The sequence below is a fragment of the Centroberyx gerrardi genome, chromosome 15 (assembly GCF_048128805.1).
Source record: "Centroberyx gerrardi isolate f3 chromosome 15, fCenGer3.hap1.cur.20231027, whole genome shotgun sequence".
NCBI classification, from domain to species: Eukaryota; Metazoa; Chordata; class Actinopteri; order Beryciformes; family Berycidae; genus Centroberyx; species Centroberyx gerrardi.
The window spans coordinates 9,460,299-9,485,680 of NC_136011.1; the positions used below are offsets into that span (position 1 = coordinate 9,460,299).

At 46.8% G+C, this 25,382-nt stretch overlaps 1 protein-coding gene across 2 annotated transcripts in view; it reads left to right on the forward strand.

The window, feature by feature from the left end:
• Positions 1-24,362, forward strand: part of LOC139929651 (signal-induced proliferation-associated 1-like protein 2) — a 49,041-nt gene extending 24,679 nt beyond the window's left edge. The window contains exons 9-21 of one of the 2 annotated variants that reach the window (XM_078288719.1): positions 2,353-2,607; positions 5,909-6,055; positions 7,722-7,825; positions 7,961-8,049; positions 9,365-9,738; positions 11,669-11,926; positions 13,117-13,170; positions 14,755-14,893; positions 18,408-18,627; positions 20,191-20,322; positions 22,857-22,974; positions 23,177-23,255; positions 24,216-24,362. In XM_078288719.1, coding sequence (XP_078144845.1) covers positions 2,353-2,607; positions 5,909-6,055; positions 7,722-7,825; positions 7,961-8,049; positions 9,365-9,738; positions 11,669-11,926; positions 13,117-13,170; positions 14,755-14,893; positions 18,408-18,627; positions 20,191-20,322; positions 22,857-22,974; positions 23,177-23,255; positions 24,216-24,362 — 2,116 coding nt within the window. The remainder of the gene's footprint in view (positions 1-2,352; positions 2,608-5,908; positions 6,056-7,721; positions 7,826-7,960; positions 8,050-9,364; positions 9,739-11,668; positions 11,927-13,116; positions 13,171-14,754; positions 14,894-18,407; positions 18,628-20,190; positions 20,323-22,856; positions 22,975-23,176; positions 23,256-24,215) is intronic. The other variant, XM_078288720.1, reaches the window with a different exon arrangement.
• Positions 24,363-25,382: the final 1,020 nt, after the last annotated feature.

Below are 25,382 nucleotides of genomic sequence, written 5' to 3' on the forward strand. Positions count from 1 at the left end.
TTTCCTGCTGGTACTCCATGATTTATACACAGGGAGGCTGAGTCCCCCTATACATTACAAACAAGGAGCACATTCCACATAACACAGATAGGTATTTCCACTTCCAGCTCAGCTCATGCAGCGCTGTGGAAGAATATTAGCATCATAAGAGAAATTTACCTTGTCAGTTCTTGGGCATCCTGGTGCAAAAAGCACAGCAAGAGACAACGGCCGAGACCTTTCCTGTTGACAAGCTGTTAGCTAAGTTTAACCTATTCAGAGAGTAATGATGTGTGGCAACATGGCTTGAGGGACACACACAGTTAATCAAGGTAATGACTGGGTCAGCGTCCGTGTTAAAAAAAAATTTGCCATCATTAACTAACAGTCTGAAGCATTTAACACTCTTGTTAGCACCTTTATCTTTTGACACGTCTATTGAGTGTCAGCAAAGAAGAAAAATTAAACCTCATGGTTAAACTGAACATACTCGGTTGTCAGCATAATAATGGTGCCGTTAAAATCCCTCATCCCTCAGCCCCTCTCACACACCTAGCATGGTGTCACTCAGTTTAGCTGATGTGCTTCACTCAACAAGATGAAGCCCTATTTTACTAAGTAGACTTCTCTGATCTCTTAATGCCACTCATTACTCTCATAGTCCCATATATCAAACCAGCGATGCATGCCATGTGCATCAAATATTTATGCAAACGGGAAGATATGGAGCATGTGGGGCACGCCATTGACGGTCCTTCATCATGGATGAGGCCGGCCTGGCCTTGACATGGACCAGATGTGAGAGAGGGATGGAGGAGGAGGAAGTGGAGGATGATCTTCTAGTTAGATCTTATATCACCAGCTGTAAACAGCCCAGCCACCCATGGCCCAGTTTGATGAAAGGGTCTCTCTGAGAGGGATTACCGGCCCCTCCACCACAGCCTCTGCAATCAGCCAGCGCACCCCACTCAAGCCCCGCTGTGTACATGTATGACCACAGCAAAGTATACAGAGCTTTCTACCCCCCCCAGCAGGTCCTGGAAAATGGACTTAGGGGGGGTGGGAGGAGGGCTGGGCAGTGTAATCATTAGGGTCACGCATGAGATGCTTCTGGAGAGCTAGCAGAACACCCAGGCTGTTTAACGCTGACCCACCACCCCGCACCCCCCACCCCCCACCCCCCACCCCCCACCCCCCTCCCTCCAAACATACACACCAGCCCTTACCCCAACCCCAAAGATTAATGTTGCATGAAATGGCATCACGGGCGCTGTCCGTCCCAGGCATCCTCAGTGTTGTTAACAGTAATGGGATGGAGATGGAGAGAGGGAATGCCTCCAGTGTACAACTATTCAGCGGAGGCCCGTATCAGATTAAGTGGCAAGCCGAGATTTTAGGCTCTATTAACGCAAAGTGTTTTCGACTGTTTTACTGTTTCTGATGTGCCTATAAGTCGTGTGTGTGTGTGTGTGTGTGTGTGTGTGTGTGTGTGTGTGTCGATGGGGGTTACATGCTTGTCCATGTGTGTTCTTGCAAGCATACAGTATATGTAGATGTCTGCATGTGGCCAAGTATTTCTGACGGCATTACGGTGTTGTCATGGTAACACAAAGAATGAACTCTGCCCCCCCTTCTCCCCAGGACTTCAGGGTCAGCAGTATTACACAGTATGAGGGCAACAGCAACTGATAATGTAATACCTGCCGGATAATGTAATAGCTTGTCAAAATGTAATAAAATGTCCCTCTAAATGGGCTGAAAATAAAATAATACATGTTAATGTAATAACAGTAACATTATTGCATTACCCACAACCCATTTTAATTGATGATTCAATAATAATATTTACTAATAATGTCATGACATAGTGTAATAATTTAAGTTATTATTATCATTATAATTCATTATTAGTCAGTATTATTATTGCATCATCAAATAAAAAATCTTACACCCTTGATATTAATTAATTAATTAATAATTGTGGGTCTTATGTAATGTAATAATGTGACACAATAATAATGTGATATAACATTATATGGGAATTTATTGCATTAACAGGTTATATTGCTTTTTTAACCCGTTTGGAGTGACGTTTTATTTTTATTTTGACAAATTATTATATAATTCTACACTCCAGTACTTTTCAATTTTGCTGGCACGTGCTGATGAGAAACTAACTATAAGTAACTATTGCACTGTTTCTTCATAGTAGTTACTCTTCTTTAAAACCCTTGTTCCATTCCTTCACAATACCTGCAGTGAAACTGAGACATACTGTACAGACAGACAGACATAAGTTTTTTTCACCCCAGGCGCATCACTGATCTTTTACCTTTCCTGTTGTTGCCCTTCCCCACCCCTCCTCCCTTCTAGGGGCTGCTCCGAGCTCTACCGCATACCCATGGTGGAGTATAAGGTCGACAGCGAGGGCACACCCTGCGAGTACAAGACGCCCTTCAGGAGGAACACCACTTGGCATCGGGTGCCCACAGCTGCCGGCCAACCTTTACCCCGAGGCTCGCCCACGCAGGGCCCTGACCGCCTCCAGTGCCAGCAGATCCTGCAGCAGCACCAGGCAGCTATCCCACGAAGCACCTCCTTCGATAGGAAGTTGCCAGATGGGCCCAGGTACCGCACCGGCCCGCTCGCTCTCTCTCCCCTCTCTTCTCTCCTCTCCTCTCTCTCTCTCTCTCTCTCTCTCTCTCTCTGTGTTCTGCCCTTCTCCCCCTGTCCCCTTCTGTCCACAGTTTTAGATATAACTTAAACATGAAGTTTTGGCCGTGACACTGCACAAAAAGCAGATTTCAGACATTTTTGGAAGTCAAGTTTTCCTTTCAAGGTTTCCAGTAAACTAGAGCAAAGCCTGTGGTCAAAGTCAAGTCAAGTTTGTTTATTTATACTAGCCCTTTATCACAAGCATGTCTCAAAGGACTTTACAGAGAATGAGCCTAACTAGATCTAACTGATCAACAATCAACCATACAACAGAATGATATAGGACAAACGCACATCAGGAAAAGCACAAGACACACAAAAGCAGATTTTAGCAACAGCCTACCTATTCTACATATCCTATTTTTTTTTTTTAATTGTGTTTTTATTTGGGATTTGAAAGCAGATATACATGAAAAAGACAATACATAAACATCCACTTTTTCTTTTTTTTTTTTGATACATAACAAACCCGCCTCCCTTAATTCCCCTCCCTCTCAAGCCCACATAATGTGCACCCTACCGAGAAAATAAATAAATAAATTAAATAAAAATAAGAATAAATGTATATATATATACTGCACAAGTTAAAGCACAAGACACACAAAAGCAGATTTTAGCAAGACATAACAGCCTACCTATTCTACATATCCTAACCTACCTGGCTCCACCAGCCTTAGACTTAGAGGGATCCCCCACCAGCACGGCTGAGCGTGCAATAGGTGCCGGGACAAACAGTGACAAGAACTTGGACAATGACCGTGACATGGGGGAAAAAACAGATGAGGCAAAGAGAGGCAAAATGCGGCAGAGAGACGGGGCCGCGATCAGCGCTAATATCAGACATCATGCTGCTCAAAAGATGCTCAAAAATCTTTGAACCGGCGAGGCACAGTAACTCTTTGAGGGGTTATTTTTGGGTTCAGTTATTTGCATATATATAAATGGGGGCGTTTGAGTCCGGCGAATGCACCACATTCCCTTTCATCTCCCTGTAGATGATAAGGCCAGAGCCAGACTTTGTTCCTCTCCTCGACAGCGTCTCTCTCGGACATCTCCATCCAGCCATGTAAAGCAGTGATTTGTTCATCCTAATGAAACCCCTGCAGTCATGATAACCTTTCCTGTATGTCACCCCCCTCCTCCTCCTCCCCCTCCCACTCCCCCTGGTGTTGCCTGCTCTGACTATACTGGGATAATGGCTGCCTTCTCTCCCTAATCAGAGTCCCTGGCAGTGGTGGCAGTCCATTCTCTCTCTCTCTCTCTCTCTCTCTCTCTCTCTCTCTCTCTCTCTCTCTCTCTCCTCCTTCCCTCTCTCTCCATATCCCTGTAACTCACCGCTCCCTCCCTCTTCCTGCACCCTGCCGAGTAGGAGGTGACAGGGACACTGACACGGCTCGGCTCATCTCATCCAATTACTGCAGAAACAAAGAGAAAGCTCTTCCCCGGACTGCGATATGTAGCCGCCCCCCCCCCAGAGGAAGTGGGAGTAGAGGAGGGGTTGGGCTGAGAGGGGAATGAAGGAGTTGTAGACTGAAGAGGAAGGGAGAGAGAGAGAGAGAGACTGAGAGAAATAAATTTACATAGAAATTCCTTGATGATATATGCAGTGTATAGCGTTATTTCTTTAGTCTCTTTGAGTGATTAGCTGTCATCTTTAGCTACGCGGCAGCTGCCTGTTTTGTTTTCATCTTATGTGGACATGCAGAAGCGAAACTGAACATCTGTGCACCATATAGGAAAGGCACGAATCCGATAGCTTAGATAAAGCGGTGTCCCATCCCCATATAGCTGACTCCAGACTTGGCACCGTAAAATATGATACCTAATATGCGGCCAACTGAGACCGACAGCTATTCTCTCTAGCCGCCAATGTTATTGCAGCGCGGAGAGAAAAATGACGTTCAATATCCCTCAGACCTTTGCATTGTGCCGAGGGAGGAAGAGAGGGAGAACGAAAAGCAGCTGCTGCTGTTTCGCATTAAGTGCCTGGACCCGGCTGAGAAGACTAACACCTCGGCTGGGGAGGAAATGTAGCGATCGGGCCAAAGTGTTCGATGATGTGTGCTGCGATTGAGTTACTGACAGTTTGCTGGGTTTCCCATGGAGGTCCAGGCAATAGAAACCTGGGTGAAAGGGTGATTCTTGAAAATTTGACCTGGAATTAAAATCTTCTATCTGACTTTTTTCTCAAAATTGAGTTATCCACATATTCATGATCTTGGCGTTAAATATTTAAAAAGTACATAACAGTTTCTCCAGCTGGGATGTCAAATCTTTGATGCTGAGTATCTCAGAATTGCACTCCACCCAGATAGAAGCTTATAATCCCAAAATCACGATATATAAGCAATAAGAGGAGCGGAGATGAACAGTATGGGATAGGTAGCTAAGCCTGGATGGAGAGTTAATGTGAAAGCCATCTTGCCTATGTGATTGCTGTCTTATTTCCTCCCAGTCATGTTATCCTGCTTTGGTATATTAGTTAAAAGGAAGGCCTCTGGGCAGCAGACATAAACCCGAGTCCAATGCTTGTTTTGCAATCTAGACCGCAGCCCGCAAGGTTTTCCTGGATCAGGCAAAAACAGGCAGAGAAACCCCACAATTCAAGCCAGGTCGGGGCTTTTTGTCAAGCTTGCAGGACACTGCAGCACAGTACAGATAAGGTGAACCAAAGATAATAGTCACAGTCACAGGAGTAGAGTCAGGTTTGGGTTTCAAGGGAGCGATCTCAAGCATCACTTTACATTAATAAACTACTTCTGTCTTCACTCTATATAAACACAGAGCCTCACCATCTGGTTTACTCACTGAGGCTTATTATTACCCACAGCCAATCTCTCTTTCTGTTTGTACTGTTCTGTCATTAGAGAACAAGACACCTTCTCCCTCACTGACAGGTCTCGTATTTTCCTAGAGATTATCCACAGCGCTCACCAGTAAGAGACTATCCCCAGGAGAAACAGCCAATATGAAAATGTCAGCAAAGAAGGATAATGAGGGAGAGAGCCTTTTTTTCTGTTTGTTGTGCAATACAGCCTCTGGAGAGAGTCAAAAAAATGTCACTTTACCACTGTGTGTGAACTTACTGTACATAACATCTGTTCTGACGGAGCATATCTGGACGATGTCAGGTTCAGGCCTTGTTTTGACCCTATGTACCACATGTGTCAGTGTGTTATACACTCACATCCGTTGTGCCCCTCTGTCTCTGCAGGACAATGCAGGATATGGAGAATCCCCAGGTCACCTCATGTAACAAGGGAGACCAGCACTACCGCAGCTCCCCCAGTAACCAGTCGTCCTCCAGTGATCCAGGACCCTGTGGCAGCGGCACCTGGTCCCAGCAGCCTGGATATGATGGGTATGGGACCGCAGTATTGTTACCTTTTTGAAATAATCTAGAAGCAGTCCCACCAGGAATTTGCGATTTTGCTATAATGAATGCAGCTTCAATCAGTCCCCGCAATATTTCTGAGAACTTGCAATTTTGCTAAATTTTTTACCACAATTTTTCCACATGACCAAATCATCAGAGTGCTTGTAATTTTGGCCAGTCATCACACTTTTTTTTGCATAAAGTGGTTCAATCAAACAATCAAAATATGCCTACTGTGGTCTCCTACTGCAACCAACGATAACACAGTGGAGCTTTAGAGAGGGAGGAGATGGAGGATGAATCAGAGGACCATGAGTTATAGTTTCACAAATACGTTTTATTCATCTCTACAGGTGGATGCACTTTTTTTGTCATTTAACCTGCATTGTTATAGTTTCCATTTAATCATCCTGAGGCCTTGGTTTGTAGTCTACCTCAAACATAAATGGGCACTTTTTAAATGAAACTATACAGTTTTGTAATCATAAAACATCCAAGCCAAGCACAGTATTTTCCTTTGTTGAAATTTTGAGCCCATTTTTTTTTCTGTTCAGAAAATTTCTAAAGGATGAGCACTTAAGTATAATAGGAAGTGATTATATAGGATCCTTTCTTGCCAGGTCCCATTTTTTGGAATCTCTATAGTGCCACTTAAGTGCCACTTTAGCAAATTGCATCACAATTTTTGAGAAAATCTGTTGCAGAATCAAACATTTTTGGTCACAATAATCCCCCAAAAAACTGAAACCGCGGAGGGACTGTATAAGGGAGTAAGAGGGAGAAGCTGGAGCAGAGTGACTTGGGAGCTTCTGTCAACACTGATTATAGCAACTGCCACAATTTGAAGTGGAGCTATTCTTTTGGTCATCAAAACATTCCATTTTGTACTTTTTGTTCCCATAAACCTTTAAATAGCGTATACTGGAATTCTCTCCAGTCAATGTACGGCGTTCCAATATAGATCTGTCCTAAAAATGCTGCTCTTTTCACATTTTCAATCATATAATGACCTTGGTTCACAGGGCAGCGGGGCCCGCCGACTGTACAGGCTGAAGGTCTGACAGGCTGAGTCTTGTACTTGAGCAGAATCCATCAGAGGCTGCCGTGTGTCTGTAAGCGCTTACAGACCGTGACAAGAGGCTTAGCTCTACGCTACTGCCTAGACTTTCTGTCAGAGGCCTCAGAAGAGCACTGAACTCTCAAGGATCACGGTGCCCTGTCAGAGCTGCCACGATACAGAGCAGCCGACATGTTGATTAGCCAATTGATCTCCGGTTGGAGCTTTCGTCGAGTCCGTGTTAAAGATCAGATGAGACGCCGCAACTTGAGTTCATCTGTCGTAACCCCTCCCAGCTCTTAAGGTTTAATTAAGATCCGTATTGAAAAATGTGCTGCTCTTTTCCCCTTGTCAAGAGCAAGAGAGTGCCTGGCGTGCCTGGTTGTATCAGAAAGAGGTCTCTTGTCAGCATCGGCTGGCAGCGTCTTTATTCTATTATAAGCTCAAGTGATTTGACCTTAAATGATCTTGAGCTAATTGCTGTACGTCTGCGGTGAATCTAATGAAGCAGCGCTCCTTCTAGCATACAGAGCTCACTCTGTGGATAGAAAAGTTAATAGCCCATATAGCCCTCACCTCCTGTTCTTTCTGCAGATGCCCCTCCCCTGTCCTCCATGAGCGTTCAGGGGACATCCCGGGGGGCGAGGGGGAGAGCCACAGGGAGAGGGAGCCCACCCTGGAGAGGACCAGGTCCGCAGGTGAGTCTCTTTCAAGTAGTCACGATTCTGCTGCATGTAAAGTTTCACGTCAAACGCCTGTGATCCAGCGTTTCCAAGTGGCTCTTTGGTACCTGGAACATCTCGCCGCTCACCTTCGTCTTCCCCCGTCCGCAGAGGCCAAGTGGCACATCCCCTCCACCAAGATCCTGAACTCGCTCAAGCAGAGAGAGGGAGGCAAAGACTCGCCCAACAAGCTGTCCAGGGTGAGTGTCTGACTGACTTTGATGACCTGTGCAAGAGAGGTTCTTTGGCAAGTTGCTTTGAAGGGGTACGGTGGTACGAGAGTGCTGGGATCGAGTTTCATACAACCTGTGTGAGTGTGTGTGTGTGTGGTGTTGAAAGGTGGATGAGGTCAGATCGTCCTCGTCGGTGGGCTTTGTTACCCTCAGCAGCTGAATCGGGGTGTCCCACTTTGAGTCTCCCCCTGTGCGCACTCTTTGCACTTCTAATCTCCTATCACTTTCACTTCATCAGCATGCTAACAGGCTTTCCTGCTCATCACCATTCTGGTAGTCTCACGCACTTTTCTAGGACACATTTTCCTCGAAGGTTGAATACGTTAAGTGCTGGAGCCTCTCATCCCCCCTCTCTCTCTCCTTCTCTTTTCTTTCCCCTTTTCTCCCTTACGCCGTCTCCTCCTGTCTCTCTCTTTGCTTTTTCCTTTCATGCTGGAGGCTGGTGCGTAGCGCTAACAACTTCTTTTGGTGCTTTCAGCCGGTGTTGCATTAACCCAGGCCAGTGGATGAAAATTTAAACGATTCTCTTGGCACTGTATGTCCCTAATGCACTGAGCCTTTTTTCAAACCAGAGTGGCTGTTTTGGATGTGGTGTGATTCGTGCTCCATCCATGATTTAGCAGTCCTTAGCATAGCATAATAAAGAAAACATGGCAGGTCTTAATGTTGAAGCCTCATTATTCCTCTGCTCCCATTTAGCATTACTATTGCCCCTTTCATTAGAGAGGCCTGCCTATATAGTCATCAAATTGATCTGTAAGGTCATTGTCATCTACTGTCATCTACATCATTAAGGTCATCTACTGTAAATGCAGCATTTACTTAAATGGTGGATAGATTGAGGTCATGTTGGCCTGACCTTGTATCTCTTTGATTTCTTTGTGCTCGTTGATGATGAACAGCTCTGGCTTTCTGGTCAGACCAGAGTAAAATAGTATATGAGAATACCTTTTCACGCTTTTTAAACCTATTAAGGTGACAGATGGGATGGGTTTGCCACATAGACCAATACAATGCCAGAGTTAAAGAGGTCACTTGGAAACTATTTGACATTCAGTTTATTCTATTTGTATTATTTTCTGTGATTGTCAACTTGGCTGACAGTATTGTGGACCGCAAGAAAAGTCACTGTCGCCTCAGTGCCAGCTAATGGGGATCCACAAACATGTGATTTGGCCTGATGAGTAAACCCCTTCCATCTGGTGCTCCAAGCATATTAAAAAAGCCCCAAGAATGATTTACTGTATTTACTGTGCCCTCCCTCCACCCTTCTCTCCACCAGACGGGAGACAAGAACTCAAGCCACTCAAGTAGCAACACCCTCTCAAGCAACGCCTCCAGCAACAGCGACGACAAGCACTTTGGCTCCGGGGACTTGATGGACCCAGAGATGCTGGGCCTCACCTACATCAAAGGGGCGTCCACAGACAGCGGCATCGACACCAACCCCTGCGTGCCCCCCGGGGCCCGGGTGCTGCTGCAGGGCAGGGTGGGGGAGCAGGGGCACCCCTGGGCGTCGGAGCACCACGAAGACGGGGCGTCAGAAGAGGACCATGGGAAACTCTACCTGCCGCAGGGTTACGCCTCCGCCATCATGTCTAGTCACGTGACGGAGGGCAGCATCGGGGACCTGAGCGAGATCTCCTCCCACTCAAGGTACGGTGCATAAGACAGATGTTTTATTTTTGACCCTAGGATTTTCTTGCGTGTTGAAATAACATTTTTGACCGTAAAGGATGGTTCAGATGTGGTATTTTCAACCATTTTTCACTTCAAATGTCTACTATCTTGCTCCCGGGGAGGTTCCAGTACTACACTGTGTGTTTGGGTGAACAAAGATTTGACCTTTGGCTAAGATAAAGGCCGGCTGATGTCAATGGTGAATCTCCTCTATGCGTTTTTACCTCTCTATGGGCAAGGGCTTTATTCCAATGTGGCTTAATTCTAGTGCGTCATGTCATTGATTTGCTCATGGGGGAAAATCACACCCTTTCCATGGTATATGGCTCGGAGCACAATCCATTACGTACAGACATATAAACATACATGCACACATACACCACAACCACCACGCTATTTATTCAGTCAACATATCTTGTGTGTTCTGCTAAACACACATCAACACACCAACACAAACACACACACAAAGGGCTGGTTGCTGGCTGTTAGCTGACCTTTTCACCCAGCCGCGCTCCCTCTCTCCTGACCTGCAGCCTGCACCATCCAGCTGTGCTGTGGCTGATAGGTGGGGTGGCGGTCAGGCTGGAGCAACATGGGGGGTTTCATCACACCATCATCCAAGTCCTCCCCACCAGACTGGGGCCCAGCTGGGAAGGAGGAGGGGTGTCAGAGAGGGTTGGCCCTGGAGCCACTCACAGTCTGTCTCTTTGAAATAGAATGGGTATCTATTTGTTTATGCAATACAGGATTATGTTACCACAATCTGTTCAGATCATTGACCTGTTTGGAGGGTGTCAGATCTGTCTACCCCAGCATATCATTCAGAGAAGAGGAAAGAGCCCATGCCATCACCTTGACTACTCCGCTACTTCCCACCTCTGATATAATGGTCTATGACACCCGAGTGTCATCTGAACAAACAGTGAAACAGCAGGAACACGTTTTGCAGGGTGTGGCCCAGATGGTCATGAATATGGAAACGGTGGATGCGGTGCCTCAAGCTAAAGCCAACTCTCTCAGGGTATTTTAGGGAAATGTTTTGTGTTTGCTGAAAGTTTTCCAGCAACCGACGAGATGTTAGAGCTCAGAATTTCTGTATCCAAAATCTGGCATCTTTGTCAACCTGGGCAGTTTATCCAAATCTGAGTCCAGCTGAGCAGCTGACAGATGAATCCTTACCAGGCAGGAGCGATAAAAGACAAAATGTCCATCAACACAAAATGCCAATGTGTTACTCTTAGAGTAATTGCAGCTGAGTGTTCTTCACTTGATTGGTAGATGGCTTACTTGGAAATGAGTGAGGATATAATGGGAATGCCCCTCTTCACAAAGTTAAAATCTCTTCCCTCAAAACACACAATTATCACAAACAAGCAAATGGCACATAACTGTATTTACATCAAAAGCCATCACTTCTTATTAGGCACAGTAGCTGAAATATCACTAAACGATTTGTCACTAATGATGTGAGAACGCATTAAAATGTGTATTTAAAGAATAGAGCATTCTTTTACGTGCTTTTTGATTGTAATTTAATCTACTACATCAAATGTTATTTGTTTAGTGGGAAGAAGCATACACTCGACTATATTTAGGTGGTCAGTCTATCTTCCAAGTCAAGCTAGAGGTGAACTAACTTGCCATGGAATGTATGTGGAGGATATGATGTCATCCTGTCTGAGCCAACTGAGCGTTTATTTCACATTATGGAAAGAGGGATTTTGAATTCAAACTCATCCTAGTAGGTTATCTCCCAACATTCGTCCAGACCGAGGTTTCTTGCCCAGTGGCCCTTTTCGGCATTTTTCTTGGTTTTTATGCTTTCATTATAATTTCATGGTTTCTTTGTTTATTTTTTTTGGTCACTTTTGAGTTACATTATGCTTTATTTTTGCACTCCGGCCAGTGGCTCGCACCACTCTGGCAGTCCCCTGGCGCGCGGTGCCAGGTACTGTATGTCAGCCGACTCCTCCAAGGTGTACACCATCCCCCAGACCAGCAGCTCGGGGGCGGGGCCTGGGCCGGGGGCGGGGCCGGGGCCGGGGCCCAGCTCAGAGGCCTGTGGACAGACACGCCCACAGCCTGACTGCAAACACCCAGTGGGCATGAAGAAGGCTGACGAAGCCCAAAGCACTGAGGGACCTCCCAACATTTCAGAGTGTGGGTGAGTGTGTGTGTGTGTGTGTGTGTGTGAGGATGAGCTTATGTGCATGTGTGAGAAAAACGTCAACAAACATACTCTTGTGCGACAAAATCATTAAAAAAAGTTAGTATAGTTTGGTGGCTGGTTCTCAGTGCAGATTAAATGCAAAGCTAGATGACACTTTTTTCTTAAGTCTCATCACTTTCCCTGCATAGTCTCATTGTAGAGCTGTATTCCCCAGACCTGCTGTTGTTCTTGAGTCAGGTCCTTTCCAATAGCGGTGTCCTCCCTTCAGCCCACCCAGTGTACATAAACTGGCCTTGATTGAAGCCGACAGCCACAAAATAAATAAGCTCGATGAAGCCACAGACATAATACACTTGGCACATGTCACTTGTGGTTATTGATCATTCCTGTGAAGCCAGGTCCCCGCGGACTGGCAGGCTGAGGCTCTACTACATCAGCATCTCCGCTGGGAGCCGGGCAGCGATCCACAACAGCACACACCGCAATCGCACACACACACACACAGCCTGAGGATGCCTGCCACAGAATAGCCTCCTAGAAACATTACAAAGGAAGATGAACGTATGCAGTCGCTCAGCCAGGATGAGAACGTACACTCTCCACAGGCGATATACGAGCAGTGACGAGTGACTGTGTCTGTCTGATGATTAAATGGTTAGCTGTGGAGAACAGAGAGATGTTGTTGGTGAAATTGAAACGCAGCTTTGATGGTGCGAGCGTGCTTGTGTGTATGTGTGTTGTCTGAAGGTTGTTTGCGTGAGGGCATATTTTGGAAGAGAGAATGGGAGATTTGCACTGGAAGAAAATCCCCCTGCTCTAGCTCCCAAGTAATCTGATTTAGGCTGTGAAATTTGCCACTTAAGGGCTGTGTGATTGATAGCATGCACTGAAGTCATCTTCTGCCGAGTTATGAAAAATCTCTGTAATTCAGTTACCCTCCCCAGTGTTTGTTTATATATTCCTGCGGTTTTATTTCATCTTACATAACGATGCCTCCTGATAAATGGCCTAATATTACTCACAGATATTGTTCTAACATAATGAAGTTTCTTTCCCCCCCGATTCTGAAAAGTTTTCTCATTTGCTCTAACACTGTATGTAATGCAAGCTGTGTAACAATGCTCCTAACCCCAGGCTGTTCTTTTCTCTCTTGCTTCTGCTTCTGCTTCTGCTTCTTGTTCCAGAGGAGCGGAGAGCTTGTTAGCCTTCCTCCTCAAAATGCTGTCTGAGCGTTCAAGGTACACAGTCAGTCAAAGTCAACCCCCGTGGCCCTGATCTGTATGACCCCCCCCCCCCCCCCTTCTGTCCCAGACCACCGCCCCGCTCCTCTCTCATGGCAGGTCTGAAGTGCTGGCCCTGCCATGGGCCGCGCTGGGAGTGGAGGGCATCCTGCTGTGCATCACTGGTTGTGACATTTCTGCTGTATCTCCTGCCGACTCCCTCTGCCGCGTACTCCCCACCCAGTGTGTCCTCCTGTCAGCCCCCTATTTGAGCCACACAGACAGAGACACACACACACACACACACACACACATACATATCCAGGTCAGGGTCAGCTGTGCAGGATTACATTTACTTTACATTTTAGGCATTTAGCTGATGCTCTTATCCAGAGCGACATAAGTGCAATAATAGAATAAGCTTCAATTCCTATATCCCCTAAAATTTCAAGCAACCATAAGTAAGGAGTGCAAAGCAGTGCAGGACCATACATCGATCATGTAAGAGCGAAGTGGTAGGAAAAGGAATAGAACAAGAGCTAAGGAGAGAGATAGAGGGGATATAAGGGATTTCTCTCACCAGTCTTAGCAGAAAGCCACCAATATACACAGCTCCATTAATTGCATCTCTTTTTTCTGGAGGCAGCCTTAAAAATAGCGCTATTGTTTCTGACCCAGTGATCCCATGGATCCGTCAGAATGCATCTGGCAATCACACATGGACATTTGCAATAACGGTCTATGTATTCAGGAGCTCGGTTGCCATGGTGCCAGCAGCTTAAAACAGGGCAACTCTGAGGAATAGTGTCTCTAGCTAACCAGCAGCCAGGCTGTCCCACCGTCTAGCCGTCTAGCATATCCCCTGTGGCTATCTAACACCCTGCCAACAGCACTCAGTGTGTCATGCTCACAGGCTGCTCACTTTAAGCAGACGGAGGTCTCACAGCCACATAACCGCACCAGCCAGGTCGATCTCGTCCCCGCTGCACTATGTCCCCTTCAAGACACCCTCAATACCCCTCAAAATGATTTAAAAGCTTTCTGAAAATACCCTCCATTCCTCCAAAGGTGGTTCCCTCATCCCCTTGGCCTCTCCACTGTGTCACCTCTCCTGGGTCCATCTCCTGTCTAACAGCTCCCGCATGTCTTTCTCTGTTATTGTCTGAGCACCACTCGAGAGTCCACGGTTGGTTCCCCTCTCTGTCTTTAATCTGTGTCACAAAACCGTCTTTTTTTCCCTTGCTCTCTACCTCTCACAGTGCTTGACTGCGTTCCTCACACTGTCCTTAATCATGGGTTTGGCAAAGGGAGATGGGACGGGGGCAGGACAGGAAAAAGTCCCTCCCTTGCTCCCTCTCCAACCCCTCTTACCCCAACTTCACCCGACTAGCACCTAAAGCATGAGGCAGAGAGGCACCCGATGTTGGCATGCTAAGATGGATCCACCTGATGCACCTGAATGACGCTGATGTAATTTTCTAAACGGCTCAGCTACCTTTGAATCCAAGCTCTGATGGCCTGAGGCCTCCCTGGCAGGATGAGGCTGGTGTGACTCTTCTCCTGATGAGCTCTGCTGTTCTCTGCTCTATATATCTTCTACAGGCAGCTGTACGCACAGGAGGCCGCCTGTCGGCTGCAGGCTGCGGACCGGGACAGCAAAACAATGCAGGGACTCTCCAAAGAGGAATACCTTAAAATGATGCTGCCGGACAGTCCTCCAGGAGAGGACAGGAGTAGAAAGGTGAGGCTCAGTCATTGTCACTGATTCACCAACTAACCAATTAATTACCCGCTAACTGTCATGTACTGTGTCACACACACACACAGACACACACAGACACATGAAACCTGTTGACAATGTGAAGCAATGATTTGTCACAATATCTAATAGCATGACTGCAGTACATTGTAAGGCTGGAGTGCAGATGTAGATAAAATCTGTAACCCCAGGCTGTTTCACCCTGCTGACTAACAGGCATGTACACAAGACAGACGAGGCCAGAACCAGAGCAGATAACCTCTTGTTGGGAAGCAAGAGAGAGCAGGACAAACATCTGCTGCCTATCAGCTGGTGCTGCTCAGCACCACAGTTGATAGGCTGCTCTCTCCCAACACAAGGCCCTTTCAGTCCCCATTGGACAGGCACAGACTGTTTGCTTAATTTAATTTATAATGGGGCCTGAGTTTGCTCAGCCGGGATGTCATGGATTAAAGGCAGGAAGTTGCAGAGAGTGCGTCCATGTTTGATGTCCCTGGGTCCTGCAGACTCTATTAATTGCATCTTGAGTCTCCCCCCCCCCCCCCCCCACTGCCTTCCCTCATCCCCCATCCATTATCTACCAGGAAGGGACCCTGGAGACGTACAAATGGGTTATTTTTGGATGCCGCTCAATTCTAATACAAATGCACTGCATCCCTAGAGGAGAGAGAGAGGCAGACATAGCCATGGCTTCTGGCACAGGGAGGCCTCGTCCCTCAGATAAGACAGCTCACTTTTGTTGTTCAGTGCACTGATAAGTTCGTCTTGCCGTTATGTGCTCGGCTTATATAAAGTCCATTGCTTACAAGAGAGCAGGCAACCTCAGTGCCTGTCTAAAATGAAAGCAGGTGTATCAGCCCTGAGCTGTGATTTCCCCTCATTTGATTCCATTCTATGTTTCCCACAGAGAAGAAAAGCTCTGTAATCAGTACAAGGGGTACATAGTACTGCTTGTTGAATGCAAAGAGCACTATGGCCTTTGTTGTAATCTCATTCTCCAGTCTGATGCAGTGGGATAATGTAGTGTGTGGAAAAGCAATCTGGGAGAGAGATGCATGAGAGAGGGCACAGAGCCAGACACTCCTCCCATATACACATCTGATCCCAATGAACACGTACTGTTCTTTTCTGGGAGCCGCTACGCCGGGACGGCATGTTTTCAATCATCAGCTGGCACGTAAAGGAATCAAATTACAGTAATGACAATGTCGGAAATATCGTTGATTTATTTCTAATTCAATACAGTCTGACTTGTTTAATCTCCTAAGTAATCAAGCGCGGAAGACGGCAAAGGTTAATGCGTGTGTCACTTCCAGCCGTCACGCGATGCCACTGTTTTGTGTGGGTGAGCAGGTGCAGAGAGATTTTCCTTGCCAGCCAAGATGTCCGTTGGGACGCCCTTCCAGAGACAGGCAGACTATTGTGTGTTTGACGTAAAGGAAAGGCCGCTCACAGCTTATTCTCCCGCACCGTTCCTCTTTTGAACCTCCCGTGGGAAAGAGAAAAAAGCTGAATAGGTGGTTGTTCGTGACATCCTGCTAAGTTGTACGTCAATGGGCTCTGAATGTCTGTTGTTGTCGCTGTTCAGTGTGGGCAGCAAGGGAAAAATCTGGAAATCAGTACAAAATCTAGGCGGTTGTGTCGCTGGTACCTGAAACTGATATTGGCTTTGCTGTGTTGTAGAATAGCATTAGAATACATTACAGCCCAAGCCAGGCTGAGAACCATTGCCAACTGAGGTGGATTTAGACAGATTTAGACACACCTCATATGAAAGTGCCGATAACCTCACAGGTTTGATGAATGCAATATTTCATGCAGAAAGTGCTCAGCAGGTTCAGTCAACCGGCGCTCTGAGATATGTGCAGAGAGACTGGTGTGATGCTCTAGATGTAATAAATAGAGATGGCCTCTGAAAAAACATTAAGCTCTATTGCAAATGGTTTTATTTGCCGTGACTCCATTTATGGGAACACTAAATCTGGGTGCTATTTTTGCTTTATATGAGAGAGCGGCAAATCCTGTTTCAAGTTGTTTTGATGAGAGAAGACCATATGGGGTCTAATCTTGTAAAGTTGGGTGGGAAAATGGCAACGAGGGGCAACCTTCTAAAGTCGAAACCCCTAAGATGTGCTTTGGAACCGATATGTATGCTACTTTTGATTCCAATATATATCTCTGCTTTAAAGGCGTAATAGATTCTGTTTGTTAAATTCACACCATGGGATTTGTGGGAGATCTGTGTTTGAAATGGAGATGGTTGGGTGTTGGCTTGTGGGAGATACCAGTCTAGTGTTAGTTACAGCTGGGAAACCAAAGGCAGACATTTACTGATCTGGCCGACTGCCCTGCATATCAATTGTGGCTACTTTTGATGTCATTTGTACAGTAGTTATGTAGGCTAAAGGGACACTGATGGATGGGAGAGAGCTTTGTGGTTATGTGTGTTTAAACAGGGGATCCTCTGTCAAAACTCTGGCCACGCTCATGAAACTCAAGTATCTCTCTGGTGCTACCCTGTGTCTGCACAGCACAACGCAACGCTTCAGGATGGAGCTGCTTTTCAAAGCCCCACAGCCTTTATGAATGTTCATCCTGACCTCTTGTTCCCTTTTGACTTCCACTTTGCTTTGCATTGGCTGCTAAAAGTCTTGAGATTCTTTGAAAACAAGAATCCTATGCTGGCAAGGTAAACATACTTTCACAGCGGCCTGCACATACACACAGGCTGCAGCCACTGATTCACTGGACCATACCCATTGGTCTTTGTCTGTTCTCTAAACAAGGGAACACAAGAAAACATGTGCTTGGCTCGTTCATCAGAGTGAGTTATTAATAGACTCCTGCATTAGATGGACATATCCTGGAGTTCACTGTATTCCACTTATCTGACAATTCCTGGATAAAGGCACAGGCTGGAGCTTATTTTAGTCCCCACTCTGTCCTTTGTGTTTGTACTTGCATGTTTGTGTGTGACTGTTCCATGTTAAGTGCATCCTTATTTCCATGCTTATACTTCTCTGCCTAGTCTATCAATTCATAGCTTCTTTTCCATCTAGCTTCTCTCTGCTTCTCTTCTCTAGCCTCACATTGTGTGCACAGCCTTGGTTCAAAGTATGATTATTAACTGCCACAGCGCCGTGACCTCTGTCACCACATACACTGGCCCTGTCCTCTGGTTTTTCCCCACTCTGTCAGACACTCTCCAGCTGTGCTCGCTCCATCTGCATTTTCCTGAGAGCAGAAAGACTGTAATTGATTCCTGACACTCTTCCCTGACGTTTCCTCCGTCCCCACCCAGCCGTCAGCTCATGTAAACCCGCTGTGCTGGGGAAAAAGCAAAGCACAGCGAAGGCGCAGACAGGAGGGCATAGCGGGGGTTTGGAGGCCATTCGGCTCCATTCGTCATGTTGTTGTTGTTGTGAAGACCTGCTGACATATTGTTTTCTCTCTCTCTCTCTCTCTCTCTCTCTCCCTACTTTCTGTCCTCTCTCAGATGTCAGCAGCGGGCAGCTTGTCACCGCGACGCTCCCTCTACCGGACGCTGTCGGACGAGAGCGTGTGTAGCAACCGTAAGGGCTCATCCTACGCCAGCTCACATAGCTCCATGCTGGACCAAGCCATGCCCAACGACATCCTGTTCAGCACCACCCCGCCCTACCACAGCACGCTGCCGCCTCGCATGATCCACAACCAGGGAGCCTCCAACCTGAGGAGTAAGTACACATCCTGCACAGGCAGAGAAACAAGGCCAGGTCCAGTTGGATTCTGGACTAAGACAACACCTAAAAATATTACTGTAGAGAAGCTCTTCTGAAGGAAACTAACTGAACTACGCGCTGTCCCTTTAAATGCCACTTAGGGAACAGGGGGGGTTAATGTTGAATTTCTCTGCATGTTGCTCTTGGATTATCATTCCTCTTCTCTGGCACCAGATAAGAGCCAGGATATAGATACTTGTTTGAAGAGCCACTTGTGTCCCTCCCTACCGATATCATTAGCACAACTGGTGCACACTTCAGCGGCGCTCCCCAATATAGTCAACTAATTGGAACTGGGTGAGGTGGTGTGCCACTCGCGAGGGCTGCCGCTCCGCCTGCATTAAGCAGACACCTGTCACTGCCGGCTAGTATTCCCCTCTCTACTGTTCTCCTAGCGTCCGCTGAATATGTATTAGTGATGCGAGGTGTGATGTGTCCTGCCTGCACCGCTGTGGGTCTTTAAGATCTGTGACATGAACATGCCTATTTTTCCATCAGGAGTGTCACACTGTCTGTCATACATAATGTTCCATTCACTCATCAGTCCCTGCCTGCCTTCCTTTCTGTCCCCCCCCCCCACCCCACCCTGTCTCATTTCCATGCCGCTCCTCGCCCATCTCCAGCTGGTGTGGTTAGACAGAAAATGGCTTTTGGAAAGATGTTTCTCTCTTTAGCCTCTTCTGGCTGTCAACCTGATGGATTCCTGATTGTTTTGAAGGGTAGTTGAGAATACAGGCTCTCTCTTTCCCCCCACTGAAACAGCCCAATTTGGTAAACAGTGAATCACTCAAGCTCCAAGATGCCGGGTAAATTGAAAGGAGAGTGTCAGCATCACCTCCAGCTCTCTCTCTCTCTCTCTCTCTCTCTTTCTTTTTCTCTCACTCTCACTTGCTCTGCTTCTCCACTCATGCTTTTCTAAATGCCTCTCTGTGAAATGGGAGCTTGTTTATTGCATTCCCTGTCTTTCAGGGTTAAGAAGGAGGGGGAGAGAGAGAGAGAGAGAAGGAAAGGCGGCATTGATTGAAACATGAAGACATTCACTCAGACAAGTCGTTTATTGCCCCTTAGACACTGCATTTGTGAGTGCTATGCAGAGAAGGTGACATAATGCCACTCTGGGCTATCATGCATTCCCACATGCACAGAGAAGCATTTTTACAAAATTAAGTTGCAACCTTAATGAGGATTTGATATTTGGTTGATATTTGAGTTAGGTGAAGGCATGGAATAGGCCTTTCAAGTGAGCTACTTCACTGAGCATGGGCTCATGACAGGCGCTTTTGATGTGCAGGGCCGGAGTTAGATAGATATCATCCTAGTGAAGTTTTGGCAGCGATAACTAGTGAGATTCCAGGTCAATTTGAACCTTCCCTCCTCCTCCTCCTCCTTCCTCTATGCCCCTCCATTCCCCTCCCAGCCCCTCTGTCTGCTTTGATGCGAGTTGACGGGCGACTCAGAGCCAGCCCTAAACTCAGGCCGCGCCTAGACACTGATCGGCGTGCCTGCCTGTCTCTGCAGATGAGTTTTGGTTCTCTGACGGCTCCTTGGCGGACAGGTCCAAGTTCAGCGACCCGGGCCTCATGCCCCTCCCAGACACTGCCTCGGGCCTGGACTGGTCTCACCTGGTTGATGCAGCACGGGCCTTTGAAGGTAACCAGCCTGGCCTACGCTGCTGGCGCCTTGTGTAACCCACCTCCTGGCTGCTTAGCGTGTGTGTTTGCGTGTGTGCGTATCTGTAAGTATGTAATCTGCAAGTGCTTGCTTGCTTGTGTCGGTGTGCTTGAGGTGTGTGTGTGTGTGTGTGTGTGTGTGTGTGTGTGTGTGTGTGTTCCTCTTGGTGTCTATCTTAAGTGCTGTAGGAGGTGACTTTTGGCAATCCTGTTGCTATTTATGCCTCTGCTTTGAGCCCCATTGTGATTCCCGTCAAGCACTAACTTGGAAAAATGAGCCATCATTTCTCAGCACAGACATGGAGCCAATTTTCACACTATAAAGCCAGCAAGACGCCACTCAGGGAGAGTGCCCTAACCGCTGCCTTTTACAATTAAGCTCTTGGGTTGATAGTTTGGGGTAATTGCAGCTCCTCTCTGGCCCTGTGTCCATTAAAGTCTGAATATGGTACGCTGGATGGGCTGGATTCTTTCCTCTAGACAATGATGACAGACATCTCATCTGGATGCATGTAGTCCAAATCTATTCTTAGAAATTATAATGGTTTGTCTTTTTAAAAAGGTTGAGTGTGGTTTCTTGTAAATTGACTAAAAAGTTGTTTCAGAGAGTGTTTGTGGTTTTTGGTGGCACCCGGCCCTGGGACGAGTGATCTGGCAAATGGAATACAGACTCAAATTGTTGAGGATTTGCCTTGATAAGGAGATTCTGTACACAAGTTGTTGTCTTCCCAGACAACATGTGAAACTGAAAGCTGTCTTTTCATTCAACCACACTGTTTTCAGTAAATGAGCATCAACATGTCTCGGCCACTTCATCTGCATCATCACCTTTGCTCTTTTTGTCTAATTTTAATTCTTCTTCTCACATGCCAGTATATTTCTCATCTATTATGAAAACGCTAACATGCCATAAGTTTTGTCACTTGAACTCTGTCTGACCCCGAGACGAGTGAGCAGGCAGCGTAGCATGTGACCATTCATTTGTCATGATTCATGAATGCTCTGTAGCGTTTCCCCCTTTGATCTGTTTCTTGTCGCACAGCCCCCAGCATAGCATTTAACATGAGTGGCATCAGCGGAGATGATGCAGAGCCTGCTTGGCAGCAAGAAGGCAGTTGTCACGGCAGCCATGCTGGCATTTTGCTGCCCCAGAGAACGATGGGTAAAGTGGAAGTCTGTTGCCGAGCAGAAAGTGGCTCAAAGCTGCCTTTGTGCCGTGTTTGTCTAACCAGCTCTGATTAAAGCCAGAGGGGGAACAGAGATTGGCTGTAGCTGAGATGCAAGGCAGCTATTTTTTATGACGGTCTCAAGTTGCTGTTTCATCAGCCTGTAAGTAAGTGTAGCATTTATGAGCCAGGTCATGTGAATCCTGCGAGGCTGTTTGGACCGTTCACATTCAAAACGTGAAAAAAACAGGTGGGAATGGCTTGCGGCGTCCCCAGAAAGCGCTATGCACTCCTGACTTTCGCAGGTAGGAGCAGATGGCATTCAAATGGATTCTGGCAAATTTCAGCAACAAAAGGCTTTTGATGTAATCATTGAAAAAGCTCTTTCTGTCATAATAATTGGACATTTTCAATATTCCCTCCCAAATAAATATGGGATGTTCCCACGCGCAAAGATTTCAATACTTTCTCTTGAGTGTAATAATTTTTTTGTTTGATTTTCAGCAATCTGGACATTGGGTCATGTTAAAATGGCAAGCTGCTTTTCTGTGCCTCGCTCTGCTTTCCTAGAAGTCTTTAATCTTTCTGATGCAGCCATCGAACATGGGGAAAACGTCCATTCATATGTAAATCAAAGCCTGGTCTCCTTTTCCTGCCTCATCTGAACATCCAACTCCGAGCTAGATCAGCTTTTGTCTTGGAGTGGATTAGCTTTCATTTGCGGCTAAATTAATGGAAGGGTTTCCTTAATCTTTTCTATGAATATGCAGATCCTCCTATCTTTCGTCTCAGACCAAGGGCTTGAGAGGGAGAGAGCTTCTAAAGAAAAGAGCATTACGCCTCAAACTGAGCGGTCCCCAAGCGTAACATGCCAAGTTTGGGGTTTCCATGGGGCTTTGAGCAAGCTTAAGGGCCTGATAGGGTAAAACAAGCATGACTGGTGCCTGACAGCTCTCTGGGGTCCGGCCCATTATGAGCCGAACAGCTGTCAGAGGACACACAGAGGGGTGAGGGCACCGGAGGGGACGCCCAAGGGACTTGTTTTATCTCTGATTTTCTAGAAATGCTCTGTTTGCCACCTTGTCTCCATATTGTCTGGTTAGAGATGACTCAGTGTGGGAGGACTACCTATTGATGGCCTTGCAACAGTGCTTACACCAGATACTTTCATTCATACCACGCATGAATGAAACGCTCCATCCATTCTGAGAAGTGTGCATGCGGGCGGGATGTTCAGTTCCAGTGCAAATGCATGTCGACGCCACTTAGCGCGTTGCTGGACACATTTCCTGTTTTCGGTGTTGGGAGCCGAGCGTGATCCTGTGTGTGTGACCTGTGCCCTCCGCAGACCAGCGCGTGGCGTCTTTCTGCACGATGACGGACATGCAGCGGGCCGAGGCGCTGCAGATCTCCAGAGAGCTGACCCGGCGGGTGGCGGCGGCAGAGGGAGCAGCCCTGGAGGCGGGGTAGGCTTTACCACGCCGTTTACTGCCTCATTACAAACACGCGCATGCACGAATGCTCCTGGAGCAACTGACAATTAATAATAATAATCAGTTTCTGTGTCATAGCAGAAGCCGTCGTCGTGCTTGATTAATTTGATAAATACAGTCTTTCTTGAGTGTTAAAAGAAACCTATGATATGTTAATGTGTCTGTGTCTCTGCAGCGGCTCTCCCTCCACGCTGACTGGGAAAGTCAACCAGTTGGAGGTGATCCTCAGGCAGCTGCAGTACGACCTCAGAAAGGTGAGTTCACACACTTCACACAACAAGCCCCTTAAAGGTCCAGTGCAATGAGAATCTCAATTTCATGGTATAATTTAACAAAGGACCTGTTAATGTAAAGCTACCCAAATTATTATAACAGTCAGCATTGTGGAAATTTGACTAACATCCTTTGATAAACTCTCCCTCTGGTTGTCAACAGAACCAAACAGATTTAGAATTCCACTCTACTTCCTGGTGTAAATGATGTCACCTACACCCAGGTTTTAATGAATGCTCTGATTGGTCGACATATGCATAGTTACAGGTGTCCCAAACTAGCCAAAATCTCCGTGCCTCCATTGTTGTTGGGTGCTGAAGTTCCAACACAGGATATTGTTGCTCACTGTGTTAGAAATCAACATCAAACTTTGCCTGACAGAGTTGAAATCATTGCACTGGATCTTTAATAAGTCACTATTCTGGGTAAGACTTGAACATGTTTAGTTCAAATGTGGGTATTGAGCGATTTTGTCTTCTTTTTGCTTGCCAGTTTCTGTTTTGTCAGGTTCGAGGTAAAAGTCACTAAATAGTAGACATGTGTGATATTTTCTAAAGGCGGGCGTAAAGCGGCAGTCTGTGTCACACAGTTCAGTTCAGGAGAATAGACATTGAGTAATGGGTGCCCCGAGGTCTCTGAATTACCACCTCGTCCACTTAATTCAATATCCTGCTTCCTGTCCTTATTGTGTCCCGGCCCGGCGTTTCCCCACCTCCTCTAATGCGCTTAAAATGGAGAAGGGAAATGCACTTTTACTGGAACGGAGCGCAGGCTGCCTCGCCATGCTAATGCCTCCCATTTACGCCGCGCTGACGAAAGACGGATGTTCTTGTAATGGCAGGGCTTTTACCCACACCTCTTTTCTGTCCATTTACTTTTGCCTCATGGCCCGGGGTTGACCGTGTGTGTGTGTGTGTGTGTTTTGCTATTGTTGTTATCAGGAGAAAGAGGACAAGGCAATTTTGCAGGAGGAGGTGCAACACCTGAGACAGGACAACATGCGTCTGCAGGAGGAGAGCCAGACTGCGGCAGCTCAGCTCAGGAAGTTCACCGAGTGGTTCTTCCACACCATCGACAAGAAACCCTGAGAGAGAGAGAGAGAGAGAGAGAGATGGAGAGATGGAGAGATGGAGAGAGAGAGACGGCCTTCACTGCTCCTGGGCACCCGATCAACTCCTGAGCACACCCACCCCACCCCCCACCCCCCCGCCAAATGATCCAAACTTTAAATCACACCAATATGTTAAGGGTCCCAAGAGCAATGAAAACTCTTTAAAATAAAGCCCCTGCTTGGGAGACTTGCAGCCCGGCCCCGTGTGGAGACACCCGAAACCCTTATCTGGACCTTAGTTTGGAAAAGCTCCTGTGTCTGCGGCGCAGGGGCGTTTCTGAAGTCAACGGTTTCTCCATACCGGCAAACGAGACTCTTGGGAAAAACCTCCTCATCTCCGGCTGCCGGAGAGCATTTAAGAAAAGCAACCCCGGGCCCTGCCTGCACCCCTGGGATACCCTTACAGTAGTGGAATGTAAAGCCGTAGAGCTCATTTTACTGTAGTCTACATATAATCTACCTATGTCACGTCGGTCTACTGTACTGTATACTCGGCCGTACTGTACCGTACTGTACTGTACTGCGCACACTGTTTCTGAAAAGCAGAGGGTCGGCAGAGAGGGGGAGGAGGTGAAGGGGACGGAGGGGAGGAATGTACTGGACATAATGAAGTGGTACTTACTGTCTGCCTGCACCGAGAGGAATCCACATGTGGCGGTCTTGAAGAGTACAGTGGAGGGGAGCGGGGGTGGGGGGAAATGAATGTAGCTCAACTGAGACCTATTTTTTTTTTTTGCTGGACATTCTGGTTCCCAAAGTCACACAAAGGTTTCGAGGCTTGATGTTCAATTGAGCCCAGCGGTTTTTCTTTTTTTTTGTTTTTTTTCTCCTTCCTTTTTTTAATTCCACTTTTCTTTTCCTCAGTGTCGTAATGTAGGGTCACATGGCAGTAATTTTGATGTTGAAAGGTGCTTTCCCTACACACATGAAAAAAAATGTTTGTCAGTAGTTTCTATTCACCGTCACAATGTCCTAGCAATAACGAAGTGGTAGTTAT